The 21,935-nt window shown below is 35.4% G+C and overlaps 2 protein-coding genes across 3 annotated transcripts; one reads left to right on the top strand and one right to left on the bottom strand.

Moving 5' to 3' along the window:
- Positions 1 to 7,961: 7,961 nt before the first annotated feature.
- On the bottom strand, positions 7,962 to 12,406 carry plpp7a (phospholipid phosphatase 7a (inactive)). The gene is made up of 2 exons (XM_067438037.1): positions 11,643 to 12,406; positions 7,962 to 9,113 (listed from the first exon to the last, which is right to left on the bottom strand). Exons 1-2 carry the CDS (start codon positions 12,112 to 12,114, stop codon positions 8,725 to 8,727), a joined length of 861 nt encoding a protein of 286 aa, XP_067294138.1. The 5' UTR covers positions 12,115 to 12,406; the 3' UTR covers positions 7,962 to 8,724.
- Positions 12,407 to 13,474: 1,068 nt separating this feature from the next.
- fam78aa (family with sequence similarity 78 member Aa) lies at positions 13,475 to 18,444 on the top strand. 2 transcript variants are annotated; one of them, XM_067440016.1, is made up of 2 exons: positions 13,475 to 14,490; positions 17,380 to 18,444. In XM_067440016.1, exons 1-2 carry the CDS (start codon positions 14,462 to 14,464, stop codon positions 17,930 to 17,932), a joined length of 582 nt encoding a protein of 193 aa, XP_067296117.1. In that variant the 5' UTR covers positions 13,475 to 14,461; the 3' UTR covers positions 17,933 to 18,444. The 2 variants fall into 2 exon arrangements, with proteins under 2 accessions (XP_067296117.1, XP_067296116.1); XM_067440015.1 differs by having other exon boundaries at positions 13,478 to 15,112.
- Positions 18,445 to 21,935: the final 3,491 nt, after the last annotated feature.

Genomic DNA, 21,935 nt, shown 5'->3' with positions numbered 1-21,935 from the left:
TGAGATATGTCAACAACCCCTTTAACGTGGATGAACAAGTATCGTTTTGTTAGCATGTGTATTTAAAAAAGGGGTTGCAGAGCAAGCATACACTTGTATTTTAATCTATGTATTATTTTCGATAAACCGAGTGTATTTTGGATTATCAAAGCTTTTAATTTGCCCTGCATTCCATCTGACGCAACAACATTAGGTTTTTCATTGGAAATTATATTAGCAGAATAACAATTTCGATTGAAATATTTATTTACTTGCTTACTTAACATATTTTACTTCAAGAACAGAACAGAGCATCTGTTTTTTTTTTTTTGTGTGTGTGTGTTTTTTTTTACAAAAGATCTGTGGTCATAAAAACGTGGTCAATGTCACGATTGTCATTTTTCTATAAGGTTGGTATTTTTTTAACTCCTAAAACTATTGTTTATTTCAAGGCAGTAATGTTCTTTGTCTACAATGCTTTTATCTTTAGAATGTAGAGATGAAACTATCCAATTATTATAATTATTTAATACACACAAACACGTGGGTTCCCATGTTTTTTGGGGACTTCCCATGGACATAGCCTAATGGATTTTATATTAACTGTAAATTCTTCATTCTTCCCCCGCCCTAACCCTATCCTTAAAGCCACCCATCACAGAAAACTTTCAGCATGTTTACATAAAAAATAAAAATAATAAAAAAAAAGTAAATTATTTATAAGATGTTTTCCTCACGGGGACCAAAAAACATTTAGTCAAACAAACCTACACACAACGGTGCAGGTAAATCTGTAGGGGAAATTGAAAAGGACCATGCACAGAAAATAGAATGTTTTTTTTTTTAGCAGAGTGAAAAATAATCCCAAGTTATTAATATGTGCCCATATATTGTCATGTTTATGTTCTGATTCATGGATGCTTTGAAATATATTTTTGTTCCCTTTGGTTCCTGTGTTCCGTTTAGTTCTTGGAGTAGTATAGTTTGGGTACTTCTCAGTACTCAAATTGGTGCTTCATTGCTCCTCCATCCTCCAGCCCCAGAAACAAATCAAATAAATCTATCTTGTATATATTTATAGTTGCAAGAATAATTATGTGAACCCCTTGCAGAATCTGTGCTTTTATTATAAAAAGAGAGAAAAAGTAAGTATACACTATATACATATAAAAAGTCTAAACACCCCTGTTAACAATTGTCTGTTTTGTGATGTAAAAACAAGCAATGCCACTGAAAATCAAAGTTACACATTTCAAAGAAGAAAAATGGAATAACCACATTTATAGGGTGCTTTTTTTGCATTCATTTGTGCAGCCTCAGCTCCACCTTAGGACGCAAAGAGAAGGTTGAAGTATGTGTTCACTTGCAAAATCTGTGAATACAATTTTTAATTATATATATATATATATATATATATATATATATATATATATATATATATATATATATATATATATATATATATATATATATATATATATATATATATATATATATATATATATATATATATATATATATATATATATATATATATATATATAAAGTAAGAGTGAGAAAAAGCAAGTATATAATATATAATGGATATAAAAAGTACACACCCCTGTTAAATAATAATTTGGTTAATTATTGTTCTGAATAATATATTTTACATTAAACACAAAACAAATTGCAGAATTTATTAAAATGACCCTGTTAAAAAATGTATGAATCATTGATTCATAATATTTATACTGTTGTTGTTACCTGGATGATCCACGGCTGGTTTTTTTGTTTTTTGTTTTTTTTGATGGTTGGTGAGTTCCTTGTTTGTCATGAGCAGTTAAACTGTCCAACATTCTTCATACTTCATAAAATTCTTCAGGTCCTGCAAAATCTTTTGCATATTTGAACCCTCTCCAGCAGTGACTGAATGATTTTGAGATCCATATTTTTGCACTGAGGACAATGAGGCACTCAAACACAGCTATTATAAAAAGTTCAAAAGATTTTTTGTTCAAAAAATGTAAACAGGATGATGTCCACATTTTTCCAATTTTGTTTTTTTGTTTATCTTTTTTTATTTTATTTTTTTTATTTAGTACTGCCTTAAGCAACCGAAGATACTGTTTCTCTGAAGACAAATCAAATGCAATTTATACCTTGATCACAAAATGTGAGTGACAAAAACACAAAATGGATTAAACACATCATAGTTACACAACACAATTCAGCTATTTTGTGTGTGCGTGTGTGTGTGTGTGCGTGTGTGTGTGTGTGGTAATAAATTTGTCATGTGTTATAAGGTGTTTAATCCATTTTGTGTAACTGCTCTTAATCTTGAAGAACAATAGTATTTTTGTTTGACAGAATTTGACTTTAATACCTTTAAACCGTACAAAGAATTTTGCTTAATCTGCAATGGAATTTTGCTTTAAAAAAAAAAAAAAAGTAGAGAACAGAGTTTCATCTTCCATTATAATTATAGTTTAATTACACTTAAAGTGATTTTTCAATAGTGAATGAAGCTTATTACAGATCAACCCTGTCAGTAGTGAGAAGTATTTACACTACTGTATGTAGGTCAGAGGAGCAGTAGGGTTCTAATAGTCAGTAGCAAAAACATGGACTCAGAGTCTGACCCCTGCTGGTATTTATAGACTGCTGAGTCAGGGTCATGCACTGGCAGATCACTGCTATAAGCAAAACATTGGTGAGGAGACTGAAAAAGACAGCTGCTAAGATATCAAGCAACCATTTCAATAAAAGTTTCATCTCTTCTGTCGAACAGTAATGCAAAACAAGCAGTCCAAACATAGGAGCCAAGGCGTGGGTGCCCTCTATGGCACGCTCAATTAATTAATTAGGCTACATGAAAGTTATTTGTGTCTCCCAAACACTCAAATACAGCCAATAAATTACCAACATAGGCAGAGTGTGTGTAAGGCTGGGCAAGGCTTAAAGCATTAGTTCACCCAAAAATGAAATTTATGTCATTAATGACTCACCCTAATGTCGTTCCGCACCCGTAAGACCTCAGTTCATCCTCTGAACGCAGTTTAAGATATTTTATATTTAGTCAGAGAGCGTATGCATGTGTATGCACACTATACTGTCCAAGTCCAGAAAGGGAATAAAAAAATCATCAAAGTAGTCCATATGTGACATCAGTTAGTTAGTTAGAATCTCTTGAAGCATCAAAAATACATTTTGGTCCAAAAATAACAAAAACTACGACTTTATTCAGCATCGTCTTCTCTTCCTTGTTTGTTTTCAATCCGCAAACAAAGATTTGAACGGTTATGAATCAGCGGATTGATTCATAATTCGGATCACGTGTCAAACTGCTGAAATCACGTGACATTGGCGATCCGAATCATGAATCATTGTTTTTGTTATTTTTGGACCAAAATGTATTTTCGATGCTTCAAAAGATTCTAATTAACTAACTGATGTCACATATGGACCACTTTGATGATGTTTTTATTCCCTTTCTGGACATGGACAGTATAGTGTGCCTAAAGTTAGATTCTCTGTCGGACTAAATATAAAATATCTTAAACTGTGTTCTGAAGATGAATGGAGGTCTTACGGGTGTGGAACGACATTAGAGTGAATCATTAATGACATCAATTTAATTTTTGGTGAACTAATCCTTTAAACTTCCCCTGGCCACGGACTTGAGACTAGAGTAACTGCTGGCCAGCATATTGGCAAAAAAAAAGATTTGGTAAACGGTCAAATGAGTATCTGTGTTTGCACTCTAAAGAGCCAAAAGTTTCTCTATACAAAAATGTTTTGCAGTGTTCATGTTTCCAACCCTTATTAAAATAAGTATACTTGAAGTTCATTTTCTGAAGTATGCTTTAGTAAAGTTAAAGTATACTTTATGAAGTAAGTATATCAATGTACTAGTAGCCTAATAAACTTGTACGTGTACTAAATTGGCCCAAATACATTTAAATATAAAAGTATAAGTTTAAGTTTACTAAGTGCACTATAGGTATCAGGGCCGTGCATAGACATTTTGAGGGGCAGTGGCCCAAACCAAAAAAGGGGGAACTAAGGGGTTGAGTCATCTTAATATAGAGAATGAATACCAATCCTTTTACAATCATACTGTAAATTGTTAGGCTTTAGTGCTAATTTAATTTATGTTGTTGTAATTATGCTTTCAAAAAGTTGATTCTACGCTAATTTGATGTCTTTTTTTTCTATTGGAGATTTAATTAGCAAATGAGAATCACTAAAATTATTGAATATATTTTGAGACAATGGTCTTGTTTATGATTTTTGTTCAAAGTAAATAAACCCCCAAAAAATAACAAAATTCAATAACAGAATATGTAAAAGTATTTAACATGATAATAAACAGCTGACTGACTTTAACATTTGTTGACATGACGGTAAATATTAGGCTATATATTAGGTTGGGTGCCCATCTTAGAGATAATCATCATATTTATGATAAAAATATGATAAAAAAATATATAATACAAATTTATTTAGATGATACTACTGTAAAACTTTATTAAATTATTATGGGATCTCATTTATTCAGTGTTTTCAGGACCCTGATACCACTCATTTATATTTATAATAGCCTTTATAATCTTTTTTCTAAAATTGTGTATACGATTAATATGCCTATTAATACTTAGATACTAGCCTAGTACACTGTAAAAAAAGGTGTTGGTTTTTGTTGGTTTAACTTAAAAAAGTAAGTAACCTGCCTTAAAAAAATGTTGCCTTAAAATTTTTAGTTTATTGAAAATAAAAAATTGAGTTGATACAATGAAGGAAATTTGTTTAATAAATACAAACTCAAAATATTATTGTATCTGAACCAATAAGCTTACAAAATCTTTTAATAATATTTTAATAAAGGATGTCGATTCTCAAAAAATGTTCATTGTATTAACTCAAAAATTTTATTTCAATGAACTCAAATTTTTAAGGCAACCAGGTAACTTTTTGCTAAATATTTTTTTTACAGTGTATTAACTAGTATAAATTTAAATTTATTATAATAGGAAATAGATTTTACAGGAGTTAAAGAGTGACTGTCAGCTAAATATTCAGCTGGCCTATACAGTAGGCTATATTACGATATACATGCTGGCATGGAGCTTTGAATCTATGTTTGCAAGCAAATGTTGAAACAAACAAACAACTAATTCCGCGGATCAACCACTGTGTGTAATGTCGATTGCAGTTCGTAATATAGGCCTACCTGTTAATGAGACATCCTTTAACTGCCCTCTCCACAGAGAGCGGACACAACCGCAGACTTTGAGCGATGCTGCAGAGCGAGCAGGAAAACACGGAACGGATTAGAGGAATTAGGAGATTTTTAGTTGCCTAGATGCCAGCCGAACTCAGCCCTGCCCACAGCATTTGAGCTCGGGCGGTTCGGTCTGGACTTGATCCATAGAGGAGTTATTATGCCCGAACAGAAATGTGTGTTATTTTGACAATGTTGCCCGCTAAAATATGCATTCATGGGTCTATATATCACATAAAAGTCGCTTCAACAAGCGGACATGGAAAACAACCCGCTGGGGGGAAAACCCGGACTTGGCAACACAGTGCAGTTGAGCTCTGTTGACATTTAACAACTAACGTAATGCGTTGCTTCGTTGCTCTGATTGGTTGTAGGTCTATCCAATTTATGTCTTTTCTGGTTCGGTTGAAACACGTCCCATAATCACAGCCCAGTGGAGCAGTTTCAGACTCATATTCTGACTAGAATTGAGTATGACCACGTCAGGCTAGATTTTTAGCGGAACAGAACACATTTATGGGAATCCCCTGGGGGTGAGGAAGGGAAGGCGGCGAGAAGCCGATAAGGGCAGAGGGGCAGGCTTTATAGCCACCGGGCCACCCCCCTATGCACAGTCCTGATAGGTATACTATGTTCCTATTTAGGTATTACATTTTTTATACTTGAAATATAGGATATATTTAATTGTACTTTTACTCTTTCCATTTTATTCTAGCTTCATGCATCCTTCATGCGTCCTTATCAACACTTGATGCATCCTTATCATACTTGAACACAATGTGCACTAAAAAATTCTGAGTAAAAAACAACCCAATGTTGGGTCAATTATGGACTAACGCAGCATTTGGGCTGTTTTAACCCAGCGATTGGGTTGTCTTAAGCAAATATTTAACCCAACCGTGGGATTAAAACAACCCAATTGCTGGGTTAGTCCATATTTGACCCAACATTGGGTTAAAACAACCCAGCATTTTTTTAGAGTGTGTGTAAGTTTCATTAAAAAAAACGTAACATTTAAAGAAAAAGCTGAGAAATCACATTTTTGTCAAAGACTACGCCCGGATCAGATTCAGAATGATGATTAAATGATGAGCAACAATAAACTTCTCTTCGTAAGGGAATCACAAACATATCTGTTTACTTCTTTAATGCAATGGCCCATCAAAGGTGTTTAATGTAGCACTGAAAAAAAAAACCTCTGGCATCTTCATGTTATGTTATGAGTTATATGCTTGCAAATCCATGAGTTGTTTTAATCCTTGGGTTAAACATTTTCTTAAAACAACCCAATCGCTGGGTTAAAACAGCCCAACTGCTGGGTTAGTCCATATTTGACCCAACATTGGGTTGTTTTTTACTCAGAATTTTTTTGAGTGTAGAACAATGGAGAGAGTGCCTGCGAAGCCGACCGTCGGCATATTGGAAGCACATTACCACGCATCCCTCCCCGATATTTTTTTACGGTCTATGGTCACTCCCCAATGTCTCTAGTGACTAGTCAATGAATTGCAGTTTAAGTCGCTTACGTTTTGATTCAAGAGATACGGGAAGGTTGCCGCTTGGTATAATCTTATAATGTACAAAGTTGGCATTATGTTGCATATTTAAAGAGACAGTCATTTTTTTTACTTATTTTGCCCAAAAAAATCATACATTTGTTATCATCATATCATAATAGATAACCATGTCTCTGCTTTTTTTAGCATGACTAATCAAAAAATAAAAGTCTGCCAGTAATTCTATGCCGTTTGACACCCGTAAGACCTCCGTTCATCTTCGGAACACAAATGAAGATATTTTTGTTGAAATCCGATGGCTCAGAAAGGCCTCCATTGACAGGAATGACATTTCCTCTCTCAAGACCCATGAAAGGTACTAAAGGTGTTGTTAAAAAAATCCATCTCACCACAGTGGTTTTACAATAATTTTATGAAGCCAAGAGGATAGTTTTTATGTGAAAAAAATCAAAATAACGACTTTATTCAACAAGTTCTTGTCTTCCATCTGGGCCCTTTGACGTGAACTCGATGCATAGATCTCTTCATTACATGTCTTTGATAGGGCACTTTTATGTCCACTTATTTGTTTCTCATGGTTCGGACATACAGGAAATGCACACTTTAGCACTATTTTTAACACTACACCAAGACCTAAAACACAATCAATGCAGAATTCAACAGCTTAGATACGGCGTATCTTCCTCTTCTTGTAAACAAAGTTCCTCGCTTCCAAATATTCTCACGCATGTCATGGTGATTTGTGAGTTCACATCTGAGACACAGATCGAAGACAAGAACTTGTCGAATAAAGTTGTTATTTTTATTTATTGTTTGCTCATAAAAACTATTCTCATCGCTTCATAAAATTGCCACTTTTTAACGTCTTTAGTGCCTTTTATGGGTCTTGAGAGAGGAAATGTAATTGTGGCCAATGGATGCCTTTCTGAGCCATCGGATTTCAACAAAAATGTCTTAATTTGTGTTCTGAGGATGAACGAAGGTCTTACGGTTGTCAAACAACATGAGGATAAGTAATTAATTACAGATTATTCATTTTTGGGTGAACTAACCCTTTTTGATATCTCACTATTCGCACATACACAGTAGCCATATACTTATAACCAATAAATACTGTTGGTAAATAAAGTACAACTTGATTGATTTATGTATCATATATCTGTACAGCACTAAACGACTTTTGATTTACAACAATCATCAAATTGATTTAAGGGATTCTTTTATTTATGGCCCATACACATATAACACTGCAGTGAAAATCATATAAAATGGCACATCTGGGGCTTGCAGCAATTGAAAACATACAATTTCATATAAACAACATTGAGATTTTTTGGTAAAAGTGAAAAATGTGCTTGAAATGTTCAGTAATTTCATTCATATAAATGCGATGCAATCGGAGTATCGTGAAATGTCAGTACGACTGAATTTAAACTCCAGACAGTCCAAAAAGTCTCAAATTATCCATGATGTCCTGTAAAACAGTCCATGGTGGTTTACATTTACAACATTTCTCAAATACATTGTAAATATTCAGAAAATTACATACAATTCCAAGAAAATAGAAATCTGAAATGACTCATTATGCTGCTTGATAAAGTCCCTGAGCAAATGTTTCGCTCACTTACTGTGATCAATAAAATCCATTAGCCGACTGATAAATCACACAAAGGGATTTGGCCTTTAATCAAAGTTGACAGTAAAAAATACTTGCATCAACATCCTTTCTCTTAATGTGAAAGAAAACTGTGCACCTGATGCTTTTCCAAAGCGTTTCTCCAAACTCTGTATTGCTTTGACAGAAATAGAACAATAAATTATCAAATCAAGCTAATGGATGTGTGCTGTTTAGGGTAAGGTTTTTTTTCAGTACATGTTTCTGTCATGCACTTTTCTGTATAGGCGGAGGTCACTTAACCTTGAGGGGGAAAAAAACATGCAGCTGCTTTTGAAATCCCGTAATGATCAGTAGAGGGGGCTCCAGTTGAATGTTCCTATGGATATTAGAGTCTGGCAAGTGTTGGAGGAGAGCCACACCATCTCCACTAAACTGTAATGAAGGAATCCCAAGGCAAAGCCACATCCGACATCTGTCAGATGGTGGCGACCCAGAAACACACGGGATGTGCCGGCTAGGAAAGCCCATAACACAAGCAAAATACGCAGAGGAACTGCAAGCACCAAGTGAGCTAAGAGGAATTTAGATACCATGGCTGCTCGACTTGCATGTGCTGCTGGGAAAGAATAAATATCCATGGCCAGGTAGTCGAGGAAACTGGGTGCCATTTCCCAAGGCCCTTTACGCTTCACCAACTTCTGCATGCCTGCTACAGTCATCACATCCAGTAAGAGAGCTGTAAAGCAATGATGTTTAATGTATGTTATTAAAGCAATGTCAGACTCACACTAATGTTTTTGGCTATATATTAGCAAGGGTGTGATTTGCAAGTATGATAGTGATTTTTTTACAACAAGGACATGTGTGTAAATAAGTAAGGAAAAACCAAAAGACCTTCCAGTTTTCCAAAGTGGAACTACTATTTTACAACTCATCTCTCAGTGCTAGCTTAAAGCTACACTGTGTAACTTTTTAAGTTTATTCTTAGCTTAAAAAAACACTTATTTCTTTCAAAAATGTATGTACTCATTAATGTATATTTACTTCTTTCAAGTAATAAAGTATTCTCGTAAGTTTATAATATGCCATTGAAAATACATACGGGTGAGGGGTTCGAATGCTGGTCGCCATGTTGCCCCTCCATCTTGAAAGTACATTAGCCAAAGAGGGACATAGCCGTAAATTCAAGCTTCGCTTTTCGCGTTTTAACACTCGATGGCACTCATGGACGAGGTCTAACTGGAAGCCATGTTAATCTTGGACTAAATCTGCCACCGTAGGAGTTAAAACGAAATTGGAATTGAGAGGAACAGAAACTAATATTCACTGGATTGTCATATACCTTTACACCGCTAGAAGGGGGAAAATATCACACAGTGTGGCTTTAAAAGATTCCATTGCATCTCCATAACTCATTAAAAAATATCATGTTAGAACTAACAAAGAAGGCTTAAACCATTCGAGATTAGGAAAAATCAGAGCCGCTTTAAACCAAGCAGCTTTCTGTTGTTCAACACAGCAAATCTGCGACATCTTGAAACTGTTGCAAAACCAGGATGGGATTCCTAATGAAATGATTTGATATCACCAGAGAAAATTTACAGATTTGACGGTACAGAGGAGATAGTACCGTGTATATACATGAATTTTGATTGCTAAAATTCATGTCGATGGAGGAGAGGCTTACGTATGATGAATAAACAAGGCTGTATCTCCCCTTAATAATAAGAACATCCAAGATTGATAATTCAAGTTGTAGTAGCTAATCAAGTTTGAAATCAGGATTGCCAAGAAGGCTGCTAAAATAAAGATTTACAGCAAACTGATTCAGTCACTTCAGAGACATGGATTAAACAACTGGAATCGTATTATGGATTAACTTTACACTATATTTATATGTTGCTGTTTTTTTGGAGCTGTACAGTTTTGGTCATCATTTACTTGCATTGTATGGATGGTGTACCATATGGACCTACAGTCTTTCTTTGGGCACAATATATTTGAACAAAATCAGCATGTATTGCCTGATGTACTGTTCTTATGATTAATCATGTAATCATGTATTATGATTACCCATTGTTTCAGATGGAGTTGAACTGGAGTGTGAATCAATTAATTAAGCGATTTGATAATCAACGATGATCTTTAATGCCTTCAAATATAATCAAAAATGTCAATTGTTGAATCTGTTGTGAAACGTGTGAATTTGGAATTGTTGTTACCATGTACTGCCTGATGTATTTTTCCCTATTATGTTTACCCATTGTTTCAGATGGAGTTGAACTGGAGTTTTTGAATCAATTTATTAAGATATTAGATAATTATCACCTGATGATCTGTAATGTCTTCAATATAATCGCTGAGTAAAACGTGAATTGTTGCACTGTCAAAGGCCGAACAGCTGAAACGTTTGTCTTTATATCTCCTGTTTTAACCAATAAAAAATATGCAGACCTTCTGTAGGCCTATTGTTTGCAGTTCATGCTAAAATGTTTTACTTCAGTTCTTCATAATGTGTACCGTGAAAGAAATAAAGTCATAAATCTGAAAAACTAAAGACAGAATAAAAATGTTGGGGTTTTGGAACCCAAAGTAAAATAAAAACAGTGGTAAAAGTAATAAATTATAAATGAAAAGCTTTTCAGTATGTCAGCGTGCAATGAACTAGTCACATCAGTCAGTCAGAACATCCTTGTATTCCCCTATCCACTGACCTACAAACCCAACAGCATCCTCACAAGTTGCTGAAAAACCCTCAGTTTGAGCACAATGTGATTTCAAATTCATTTCCAAACTCAAATGCGCTAAACAGGATGACAATCATGCTTTTTTTTTTATTCTCATTTATGTATATAATTATATTGAATGTCACATTAATCCCATTAACCATTTACATTACATTTAAAACTCTTTTAGACAGAGGTTCAAAAATACAAATACATTTAACATTTACGTGTAGGCTGCCTAACACTGAAATTATCCTGAAATGATTTAAATTGTCCTAAATTAGTAGGAAATCCTTGTGTCAATTTAAGGATTTAAAAAGAATAGCCTATAAACTGTTTTACTTTTTTCTGTCATACATTCGGCAAGAAGGTCTGCGCTGGTTTAGAGAAAGACATTTCGCAATCGCAGTAGCATGTGTTTGACCAAAATAGTAGCCTGGTGTTTATATAGCCACCCACGTTTTTAGACTGTGTTACATTTAGACGTTCCTCGGAGCGTCAGTATAGGCTATCCTTATCAGAAAAGCGTTACAACTCACCTAGCAGCAAATTGACCAAAACCTCCTGACCTGCCAACGTGTTGCTTCTTGTAAGACACAAAATTGTACCGAAGATCCACGGGATGCCATGGCCAGTGAGCGCGAGCAGCTTGACCATAGAGCGCACGCTTCCCCACGACGATGTGGGGTGCGCGCACACACCGAGCCGCTTAGACATACAAATATCAATGGCCAGAAGAGAGTTCATAGCGATGCCTTTGAACGAGGGGTTTAGCTGCATGCAGTCTTCTTCTGGTAAATCCTTCTTCTCTTTATTGTTCTCGGGCGACTCGTTCTGCGCATTTTCGCCCGGCTGGTGTTGACTTTGCTGCGGTCTCTGCGACGGCCTCCGCGCAGTGCCGCGAGCTTCAGCGCTACTGCTCTTTAAAGGCTGATTTAGAGACATAAACTCGGGTCTGTTCAGCACATTGTTTCGCTCCCTCGCCCTGGATCGAGTCTGGTTTGCAGGCATCTTGTTTTTCTACTATCCTTCCAGCCTTAAATATGTTTTACTGTTTACTGTTCTTCACACTGCGAGACAGTGAACGGTCTACCATGTCCATTGCCAGATCATGTCTTGCTCTGTTCTAAGTGTTGCGACTTCTATTCTAGTTACACTATAAATAGACATTCCAGCCGCCGGATACATGAGACGCATCCACATGCTGCCTTATTGCAGCTTAAAACCAAGATAAACGAATTACACTCGACAAAGTTAATAGCGTTGTCCTCGCTTTAAACATGCACATAAATAAACAAATAATGACAGACAGACATGCTGTGAAGCAAATGCTTTTTTTTTTTTTTTTTTTCAAGTGTCAGCTGGATAGATACAGTAAAAATTTGAGGAAACCGGCTGTCTTATAATGCGTAATTGAAAATATTAAGTTATCTACATAATTTATGATTTATTTATTTAAATTAAAGCATAAGGTTTATTTACTTAATAGTTTTAAGTAGGGATGCACTGAAATGAAATTCTTGGCCGAAGCCGAAACCGAATAATAATGAAATGCTTGGCCGAAGACCGAAGGCCGAATACCGAACGCGGTGTTTCGCATTTTTTCCATTTATTTGGCAATTTTTTTTTACCATTATAATAATTAAATAGTAAAAATTTGCTTTTTACTATTTTGTGTTGCTTTTCTGAGAAATAAATCAAATAACAAAAATACAATTTCAAAATATTTATTTAACACTGAATTTTTTTTAACATTCCAGCAGATATTATACAAACTAAGCACAACATAACTTAAAATAAATAATTAGTAAAATAAAAAATATTTTTTTATTTGGCCATCTTAGAAGCCCCCCTTCTTGAATAGTCTATGTTAGGCCTATAACTGACTGCTGAAAGAATGTAACTCTGTATGTCTACAACAACTAATGTGCATTGAATAGTGCAAAAAATGTGGATGAACCCACAACAAATAAATAACTGTCTTAGACATAAGCCTACTTAGCCTACTTCTTCAGGAAAAGTGGCAGGTTCTTCTTTATGAAAAGTAGCTTCTCTGCTTTCTCACATGAAAGTCGGTTCCTCTTCTCATCGATGACATGAGCACTAAATTTCAGCACTAAACAGTGCTTCCACACTGCTGACATGTTTGCTGCATAAAGCACGCATCTCTTACTCTACGTGGGTTACTTTTTGATCGCGTCATTAAAAACGTCATTGTTCGGCCAAAATTATTCGGCCTTTTTACTTATTCGGCCGAATGCCGAAAGTGCTTTTTTTGGCTATTTTCGGCCGAATAATTTCGGTTGCCGAATATTCGGTGCATCCCTAGTTTTAAGGCAATGAGTTTCCTCACTTTTTGTAAGTAGGTCAACTGATCACGTTTTACAGAAAATAATTTTAATTTAAATATAAATCACTGCGCCATGCAATTTAGTGCCTTAACTGTGTTCAAACTCCATTATAATCATAAATAAATTAAACCAATTATTGTTTTTATACATAGGCCTACACTGTTGTGGCATATTTTGGAATGTTGTACTGTGGAAAGCGCTATAGGAAAATTATAAACAATAACGCTTTATATGTAAAGCTGCTGAATTTAATTGTTTCTCTCACTGATAGAAGACTATACAAGTGTGCAGTGCACTTGATCAGCTAAAGGCCTAACAATCATTCACTCCCTCTATTATGATTCTCATTAATAGCTTAAAGAAAGAAAGAAAGAAAGAAAGAAAGAAAGAAAGAAAGAAAGAAAGAAAGAAAGAAAGAAAGAAAGAAAGAAAGAAAGAAAGAAAGAACGAACGAACGAACGAAAGAAAGAAAGAAAGAAAGAAAGAAAGAAAGAAAGAAAGAAAGAAAGAAAGAAAGAAAGAAAGAAAGAAAGAAAGAAAGAAAGAAAGAAAGAAAGAAAGAAAGAAAGAATACTGGACTGTCCAGCCCCTCACTCTAAACTACACTACCCAGGATGCAAAACGTCGTCAAGAAGGGAAGTCTAATTCTAAGCCGCTTGGATAAAAAAAGCTAACAGCTGAAGTATTGTATTACACCAGAGGAACCTGACTACCCTTAAATAGGGCCAGGGCGACACAAAATAGCCCGACTGGTCACGCTCTTTAAATCTCTCAGATACTATGACGCGGAAATTAAGACCACCGATATTTGATTTGACACCAGCAAAATTTGTCAAGTTATCCCAGAAGACGCAGCGTGGAGCTCGAGCCGTAAAGAGCCTCTATGGATTTCAACTTAAAGTAATGTTTCTTGTTCTTTTTGCCCTCCTGATGGACCTTTTGAATTATGGATCGACTCAACGGCATACGACAGTTCAGTTGACTGGAGCGCAGCGTAACAGGTCGTAATGCCGCACTGTTGGATTGTGCCTAACAGGTGCTTAGACTTTTCAGGTTTTAAATCAAACGCACGTATGAGCTGACATCATACATTTTGAGCCAAACAACACGCAATAGCGACAGTTCCATAATTATTAAGTTTAATTAAAAATATTAAAATGAATATGTAAGGTTATTACATTTTTGCTTGACTGAAGGAGGGGAAAGACCTGGGATTTATTAATGCTAAGTTTACGACATGTAGTCATCCGTTATGTTGACATGTCAGGAGTCATGTCATGAATCATGTCATAGCACTGTGACCAGAGACAATTGGGCCCTTTTACTCTCATTATGAATAATACTGCTTCATTTGGATACTGATGGGTGTTTGTGCTGCCAGTCTAAAGAGCCTCCACCATGGGATGTGTACAGAGTGTAAAACTCAAGCCAAGTTTTCATGAGAACATCACAGTCTTGGAACTGCAAGCCTCCATTGATCCTAGTCCAACTGTCATCGATGAATCCTCTAATGTGGTTTTACGTTACCGCACGCCTTACTTCAGGGCATCAGCTCAGGTGCAGGTGCCACCCATGCTCTGCAAAGAGATCTGGACTATTGGCTGGATCCAGGCTTGCAATCAAATGGATTTCTTCAATATATATGGAAATGAAGGCGTGTAAGTGTGTCCATTGTGTAATAATATGAATAGATATGCTGAATACTACTGCCTTTTTAGTGTCTTTATTGTTTTGGGCTCCTACCTTTTTTTTTAAAAAATGTGGAAAACTGTTGCGCATGGGCCCCGAATTCTATCAACACCTTTAAAACGAAAGGTTCTTTATTGTTATCAATAGTTCCAGGAAGAACCTTTTAATATCGAATGACTCTTTCCACTGCACTAGTGTTTTGTTATAGTGGAAAAGGGTTTTTAGGATTATTTAGATATGCTTTACACTGAAGGGGGAAACAGAAAGCATCTTTGAGGAAACTAAAATGGTCCTACTGCATCACAAAACTTTTATTTTTAAAAGTGTGCCCATAAATAGCAACATTTGTCAGTCAAAGAACTGCACTCTAGTATTCACGGGGAAAATGACTTAATGTATCTTTACTTAGCTTTTAAAATAACCATTCATTCTCAACCATTCATTCTCCACACGAAACAATTTGACACAAAAATAAATTTGCAACTACACATTTGCAAAAAGGTCAGTTGTGTTTTTATTGTTGTATATACATATAATTTAGTCACATTATTGTGTCAAAATACTAAAATCATTCCTGCCCTTTGCACCACTGGACTGAGTAAATAAAATATTGTAAAAATGAACTAAACTAAATAATCTCAGCTGCTTTCTTCATAGGTAGCATGAAAAACTATGTAAAAACTTTCTCAGGATGTTAGTGATGTTTATGGCTCAATTTCCTGGGATTGTTTCCTCAGCAGCAGAAAAGTTGAACACACCCCAAGAAGGACAAAGCCTTGTCCTTTACCAGCGTTTTATTTCTACTAAGATCATGTATTCACATTTTGACATTAACATACTCCAGGAAATTACATGGTAGTTAACTGTTAAGAATATCTTCTAGTTCTTAGAATTTTCTTAGGAATCAATCAATCAATTAATTGAATGTAAAGAGTTTTATCTCTAAAAAAAGATTAGCTTATAACACTAGTCTATGGGGCACAGGGTGGTAAAATTAAATCGCTAGTTAATACCACTAACAAGGCTAAAAATAGCCTCACACTAACACAGTAGCATAATGAGGGTCCCTATATGCAAACCGAAGCATTGAGAACTTTGTAAGAGTACAAACATTTTAATAAGAAGATACTTTATGAACACAGCGCATTACGCGTTCACGGACAGGCGCCATCTTGAAAAGATGTCTTGTCTCGACTCGTTCCACGACAAGTGATGAACTGTGACTTGGAATATCAAATGGTCCGTTTTTTCCGGAAGAAAGCACTGAACGCAACAGACAAAATAAATAAATAAAAATAAAAATGTCCATGTTATTACATTTCACAAACTTAATTCCTATCGACCAGCTCACTTAGAACAGCGCTCGTGGATCGATTCGTCGAGACTGTGTCTACCCTGTGCCCCATAGACAAGCGCTATAAGCTAATCTGTTTTTAGAGATAAAACTCTTTACATTCGATTGTCATGAAAATGCATTCCAGAGAACGATCTACTCGGTAGCCATCTGTTAATTACCCCTAGGTTCATTTCTCACCGGAGTTGTCCTTTAACTTTATTTATACAGCGCTTTTACAATGATGATTGTTTCAAAACAGCTTCAGTGTTAAACAGGACAATATTGCAAAAAAATTAGATTTGGCTAGTTTAATTTGGATAGTTTATAGAATTAAATATGACCTAATTAATACATTTAATTTGTATATTTAGTTGAATAACTTGGATCATAATTTTAGTGTCCCCAACTGAGCAAGCCAAGCCAAAGGCGACAGTGGCAAGGAACCAAAACTCCATCAGGGCATGACGGAGAAAAATAAACCTTGGGAGAAACCAGGCTCAGTCTGGGTGCCAGTTCTCCTCTGGCAAACAAGTAACAATTAACAAACAGTGTATAATTATTATTCTGCCAACCCTGTAAGTCATAAATCATTTTAGATAGAAATATTCTAAATTTTGGGTATCACGCAAGAGATGGGTTCATTTAGGATGGCGCGTCGATCACACAAGAATATTAATACTTGAAAGATCGGAGTTATATCGTTTTAAACCCCTGGAACCCCCCACCCCCTACTACCACCACCACCACCCCTCACCCCCACCCCCACATTCTATAGATTGGGTGGAAAATGATTCATGTAAATATTGAAGGTACATCACTGATGCAAGAGTGTATTAACTCACCATGTCATGAAAACAACTTGAAATCATCTAAAAAATAAGTGTCATCTTCCCCCTTTAGATCCAGCTGGGAGATCCCAGAGCTGAGATGTGGGCAGATCCAGGCCATCAGTGATTCAGACGGTGTGAATTACCCCTGGTACGGCTGCACCACTGAGATGTACACAATAGTGGGCCCCACTAAGAAGAGCACCAGACTCACTGTCAGCATGAACGACAACTTCTGCCCAAGTGTGACGTGGAGTGTCCCAGTTGGCACCACTAGCAGTCCCGCTCTCCTGAGCTCCATCCAGAGGGACCAACGCTTCACCACCTGGCTGGTGGCCCTGAACGAAACCACAGCTGAAATGGTGCTACTCCGAACCATCCGCTGGAGGATGCAGCTCTGTATTAAAGTGGATCCAAAGAAGCCTCTGGGTCAAAGAGCCACAGTTATGGAGCCACTGATCCAGGAGCAGCCTCAAGTCCTAGTTAGGAATGAACCCATCCCGATAAACGCCTTGCTTAAGCCTAATGCCAATGATGCCCAGGTTCTAATGTGGCGGCCTAGAAACAGGGAGCCCATTGTGGTCATCCCCCCAAAATACCATGAAGGATATTTCCTTCCATCTTAACTTGAAATGATTCAATAATGCTCAATCAATGAAGTTTGGCATGGAGTGCTATAATAAACAGGGCTATTGATTTAAAGTTTTAAAGAAATAAAGATAGTATTTGTCTATTTACTGATTGTTATTATGCTGTTTAAGGACACACATTTATCATGTTGTGCACTGTTTTGTTTTTAGATATTTTAATATTGTAGTTTTTAAGACGAAACTTCATGTGGCCTTTGCATATTTGGCCATGGACTGAAATGTGGCCTTATAAAACCGATTATTATGAACTAAATCATTTGTTCACACAGAATGAGCTGATTATTAAATGCATAATGGAGATGCATATTTATTTTTAGCCAGGTGTGGCCAAAGTTTTGTTGCCTTTTATTTTGTGCAATTACAGGAAACACATTTGCAAATGTCACTTGTGTCCATGAACTTTTACGGAATGTTCTCTGGGCTAGAACTGTGAATAATTTAAGTCTTCTCATGTTTTAAGAGGCAGCTTTTCAGGAGAGCAAGCTGTGTTTCAGGTACTATATATATATATATATATATATATATATATATATATATATATATATATATATATATATATTGTGTGTGTGTGTGGAGAACCTTAAGGTTGAAGATAAGGTGGAAACTCTACAATAAAATCAATGTGTCACTTTTTTTTCCCACTGTTTGAGTTTTTTTTTCTTCATTAATAATTAGTTATTTGAAAATCTAAACTTCATTAAAGGTCAGGCAGCCTTATTCTAAATTTGCTTGTCAGTTTAATTATAATTCTATCATTCAAGGAAAATTGCTTCACAATAGAATTTGGAGTTCATATTGATATTATAATTTGATGATTGTGATCAGTAATTGAATCTGAATCACACAAACTTTATTCTTTGTTTGAGAGCTTCCTCTCAATAGGGACCATATGACCTGATTCTAAAATACTCCAAGTTGCCCTATTTTTTTACTCCTATGTATTCATTGAAATCCCAAAAGTCTTGTAAGACTCTCTGGACATCCTTATTTGTCACATTGTTTAGTATTATCATTGTAAAAAAGGACAAACAAGAGCCGCGGTACTAAATACAAATACCGGTAGTCAGATTATATAGGGGTTCTCATCTCTGGCCTTCAAGGTTTACTAGTAGCTATTGCATTGTTACAGATCATATTGATGATGCTTGTCTAACAGAGCGATTACCAGCTCGCTGTCACAGGCTGCAGAATCCCTTATTTGTTAGCCTGACGTGGTCATACTCGATTCTAGTCAGAATATGAGTCTGAAACTGCTCCATTGGGCTGTGATTATGGGGCGTGTTTCAACCGAACCAGGAAAGACATCAATTGAATACACCTACAACCAATCAGAGCAACGGAGCGGCAATGTCAAATGCCAACAGAGCTCAACTGCACCTTGTTGCCAAGTCCGTGAAGCGACTGTTATGTGATATATAGACCCATTGCCAACCTTGCCAAAATAACACACATTTTACCCCCCAAACACCATTTTTTACCATTTTTAACTTTGTTTTAATTCAATTTTATTTTTAATTCAATTTGATCAATTAAACAGTAAACATTTATCACTAGAAAAAGGGAAACATCTGTTAAACATGAAAATATTATGTAATCATATATATTTCTTAATTAAAAAAAACCTTGGGTTGAACAATCTGAAAACATCTGAAATAATTATATATATATATATTATAATAATTATATATATATATATATATATATATATATATATATATATATATATATATATATATATATATATATATATATATATATATATATACAGTATTGTTCAAAATAATAGCAGTACAATGTGACTAACCAGAATAATCAAGGTTTTTAGTATATTTTTTATTGCTACGTGGCAAACAAGTTACCAGTAGGTTCAGTAGATTCTCAGAAAACAAACAAGACCCAGCATTCATGATATGCACGCTCTTAAGGCTGTGCAATTGGGCAATTAGTTGAAAGGGGTGTGTTCAAAAAAATAGCAGTGTCTACCTTTGACTGTACAAACTCAAAACTATTTTGTACAAACATTTTTTTTTCTTTCTGGGATTTAGCAATCCTGTGAATCACTAAACTAATATTTAGTTGTATGACCACAGTTTTTTAAAACTGCTTGACATCTGTGTGGCATGGAGTCAACCAACTTGTGGCACCTCTCAGCTGTTATTCCACTCCATGATTCTTTAACAACATTCCACAATTCATTCACATTTCTTGGTTTTGCTTCAGAAACAGCATTTTTGATATCACCCCACAAGTTCTCAATTGGATTAAGGTCTGGAGATTGGGCTGGCCACTCCATAACATTAATTTTGTTGGTTTGGAACCAAGACTTTGCCCGTTTACTAGTGTGTTTTGGGTCATTGTCTTGTTGAAACAACCATTTCAAGGGCATGTCCTCTTCAGCATAGGGCAACATGACCTCTTCAAGTATTTTAACATATGCAAACTGATCCATGATCCCTGGTATGCGATAAATAGGCCCAACACCATAGTAGGAGAAACATGCCCATATCATGATGCTTGCACCTCCATGCTTCACTGTCTTCACTGTGTACTGTGGCTTGAATTCAGAGTTTGGGGGTCGTCTCACAAACTGCCTGTGGCCCTTGGACCCAAAAAGAACAATTTTACTCTCATCAGTCCACAAAATGTTCCTCCATTTCTCTTTAGGCCAGTTGATGTGTTCTTTGGCAAATTGTAACCTCTTCTGCACATGCCTTTTTTTTAACAGAGGGACTTTGCGGGGGATTCTTGAAAATAGATTAGCTTCACACAGACGTCTTCTAACTGTCACAGTACCTACAGGTAACTCCAGACTGTCTTTGATCATCCTGGAGGTGATCATTGGCTGAGCCTTTGCCATTCTGGTTATTCTTCTATCCATTTTGATGGTTGTCTTCCGTTTTCTTCCACGTCTCTCTGGTTTTGCTCTCCATTTTAAGGCATTGGAGATCATTTTAGCTGAGCAGCCTATCATTTTTTGCACCTCTTTATAGGTTTTCCCCTCTCTAATCAACTTTTTAATCAAAGTACGCTGTTCTTCTGAACAATGTCTTGAACGACCCATTTTTCTCAGCTTTCAAATGCATGTTCAACAAGTGTTGGCTTCATCCTTAAATAGGGGCCACCTGATTCACACCTGTTTCTTTACAAAATTGATGACCTCAGTGATTGAATGCCACACTGCTATTTTTTTGAACACACCCCTTTCAACTAATTCAACTAATTGCCCAATTGCACAGCCTTAAGAGCGTGCATATCATGAATGCTGGGTCTCATTTGTTTTCTGAGAATCTACTGAACCTACTGGTAACTTGTTTGCCACGTAGCAATAAAAAAATATACGAAAAACCTTGATTATTCTGGTTAGTCACATTGTACTGCTATTATTTTGAACAATACTGTATATATATATATATATATATATATATATATATATATATATATATATATATATATATATATATATATATATATATATATATATATATATATATATATATATATATATATATATATATTATGAAAAGTGAGCAGCATAAGATGAAAAAATATGTTTATTAAACGCACAATTTTTCTTTTCAAAAGCATTTCTAAAATTCAGTTTCATGTTACTTACTTAAAAAGAGTTGCTCACTTGAAAAGAGTTGCTCACTTGAAAAGAGTTGCTCACTTGAAAAGAGTTGCTCACTTGAAATGCGTGCTCAAGTGCGAATATAGAAATATTAGGATTTGTACAGAATGGTTTCGGTTTTGTATTAGGCTTGCCTAATTCGTATAAAAATATTTTAAAGGCTAATGAATGGCATAATTTATGTTTTCTTTACATTTATATTTTTCATTCTTGTTGTGAATTTTGTTACATTTTAAGGATTTGAAATAGCTCCATGTTGATAATCTTTGTAAACATTTAGTTTTTAATAAAATGGGAATGACACACCAGCGCTATTTACCTGGGTTTATTTCTTAAGTCTTATAAATATAC

The sequence above is a fragment of the Pseudorasbora parva genome, chromosome 3 (assembly GCF_024679245.1).
Source record: "Pseudorasbora parva isolate DD20220531a chromosome 3, ASM2467924v1, whole genome shotgun sequence".
NCBI lineage: Eukaryota > Metazoa > Chordata > Actinopteri > Cypriniformes > Gobionidae > Pseudorasbora > Pseudorasbora parva.
Note: the sequence above shows the minus strand (reverse complement) of the source record. Positions and strands in the feature narration are given on the sequence as shown.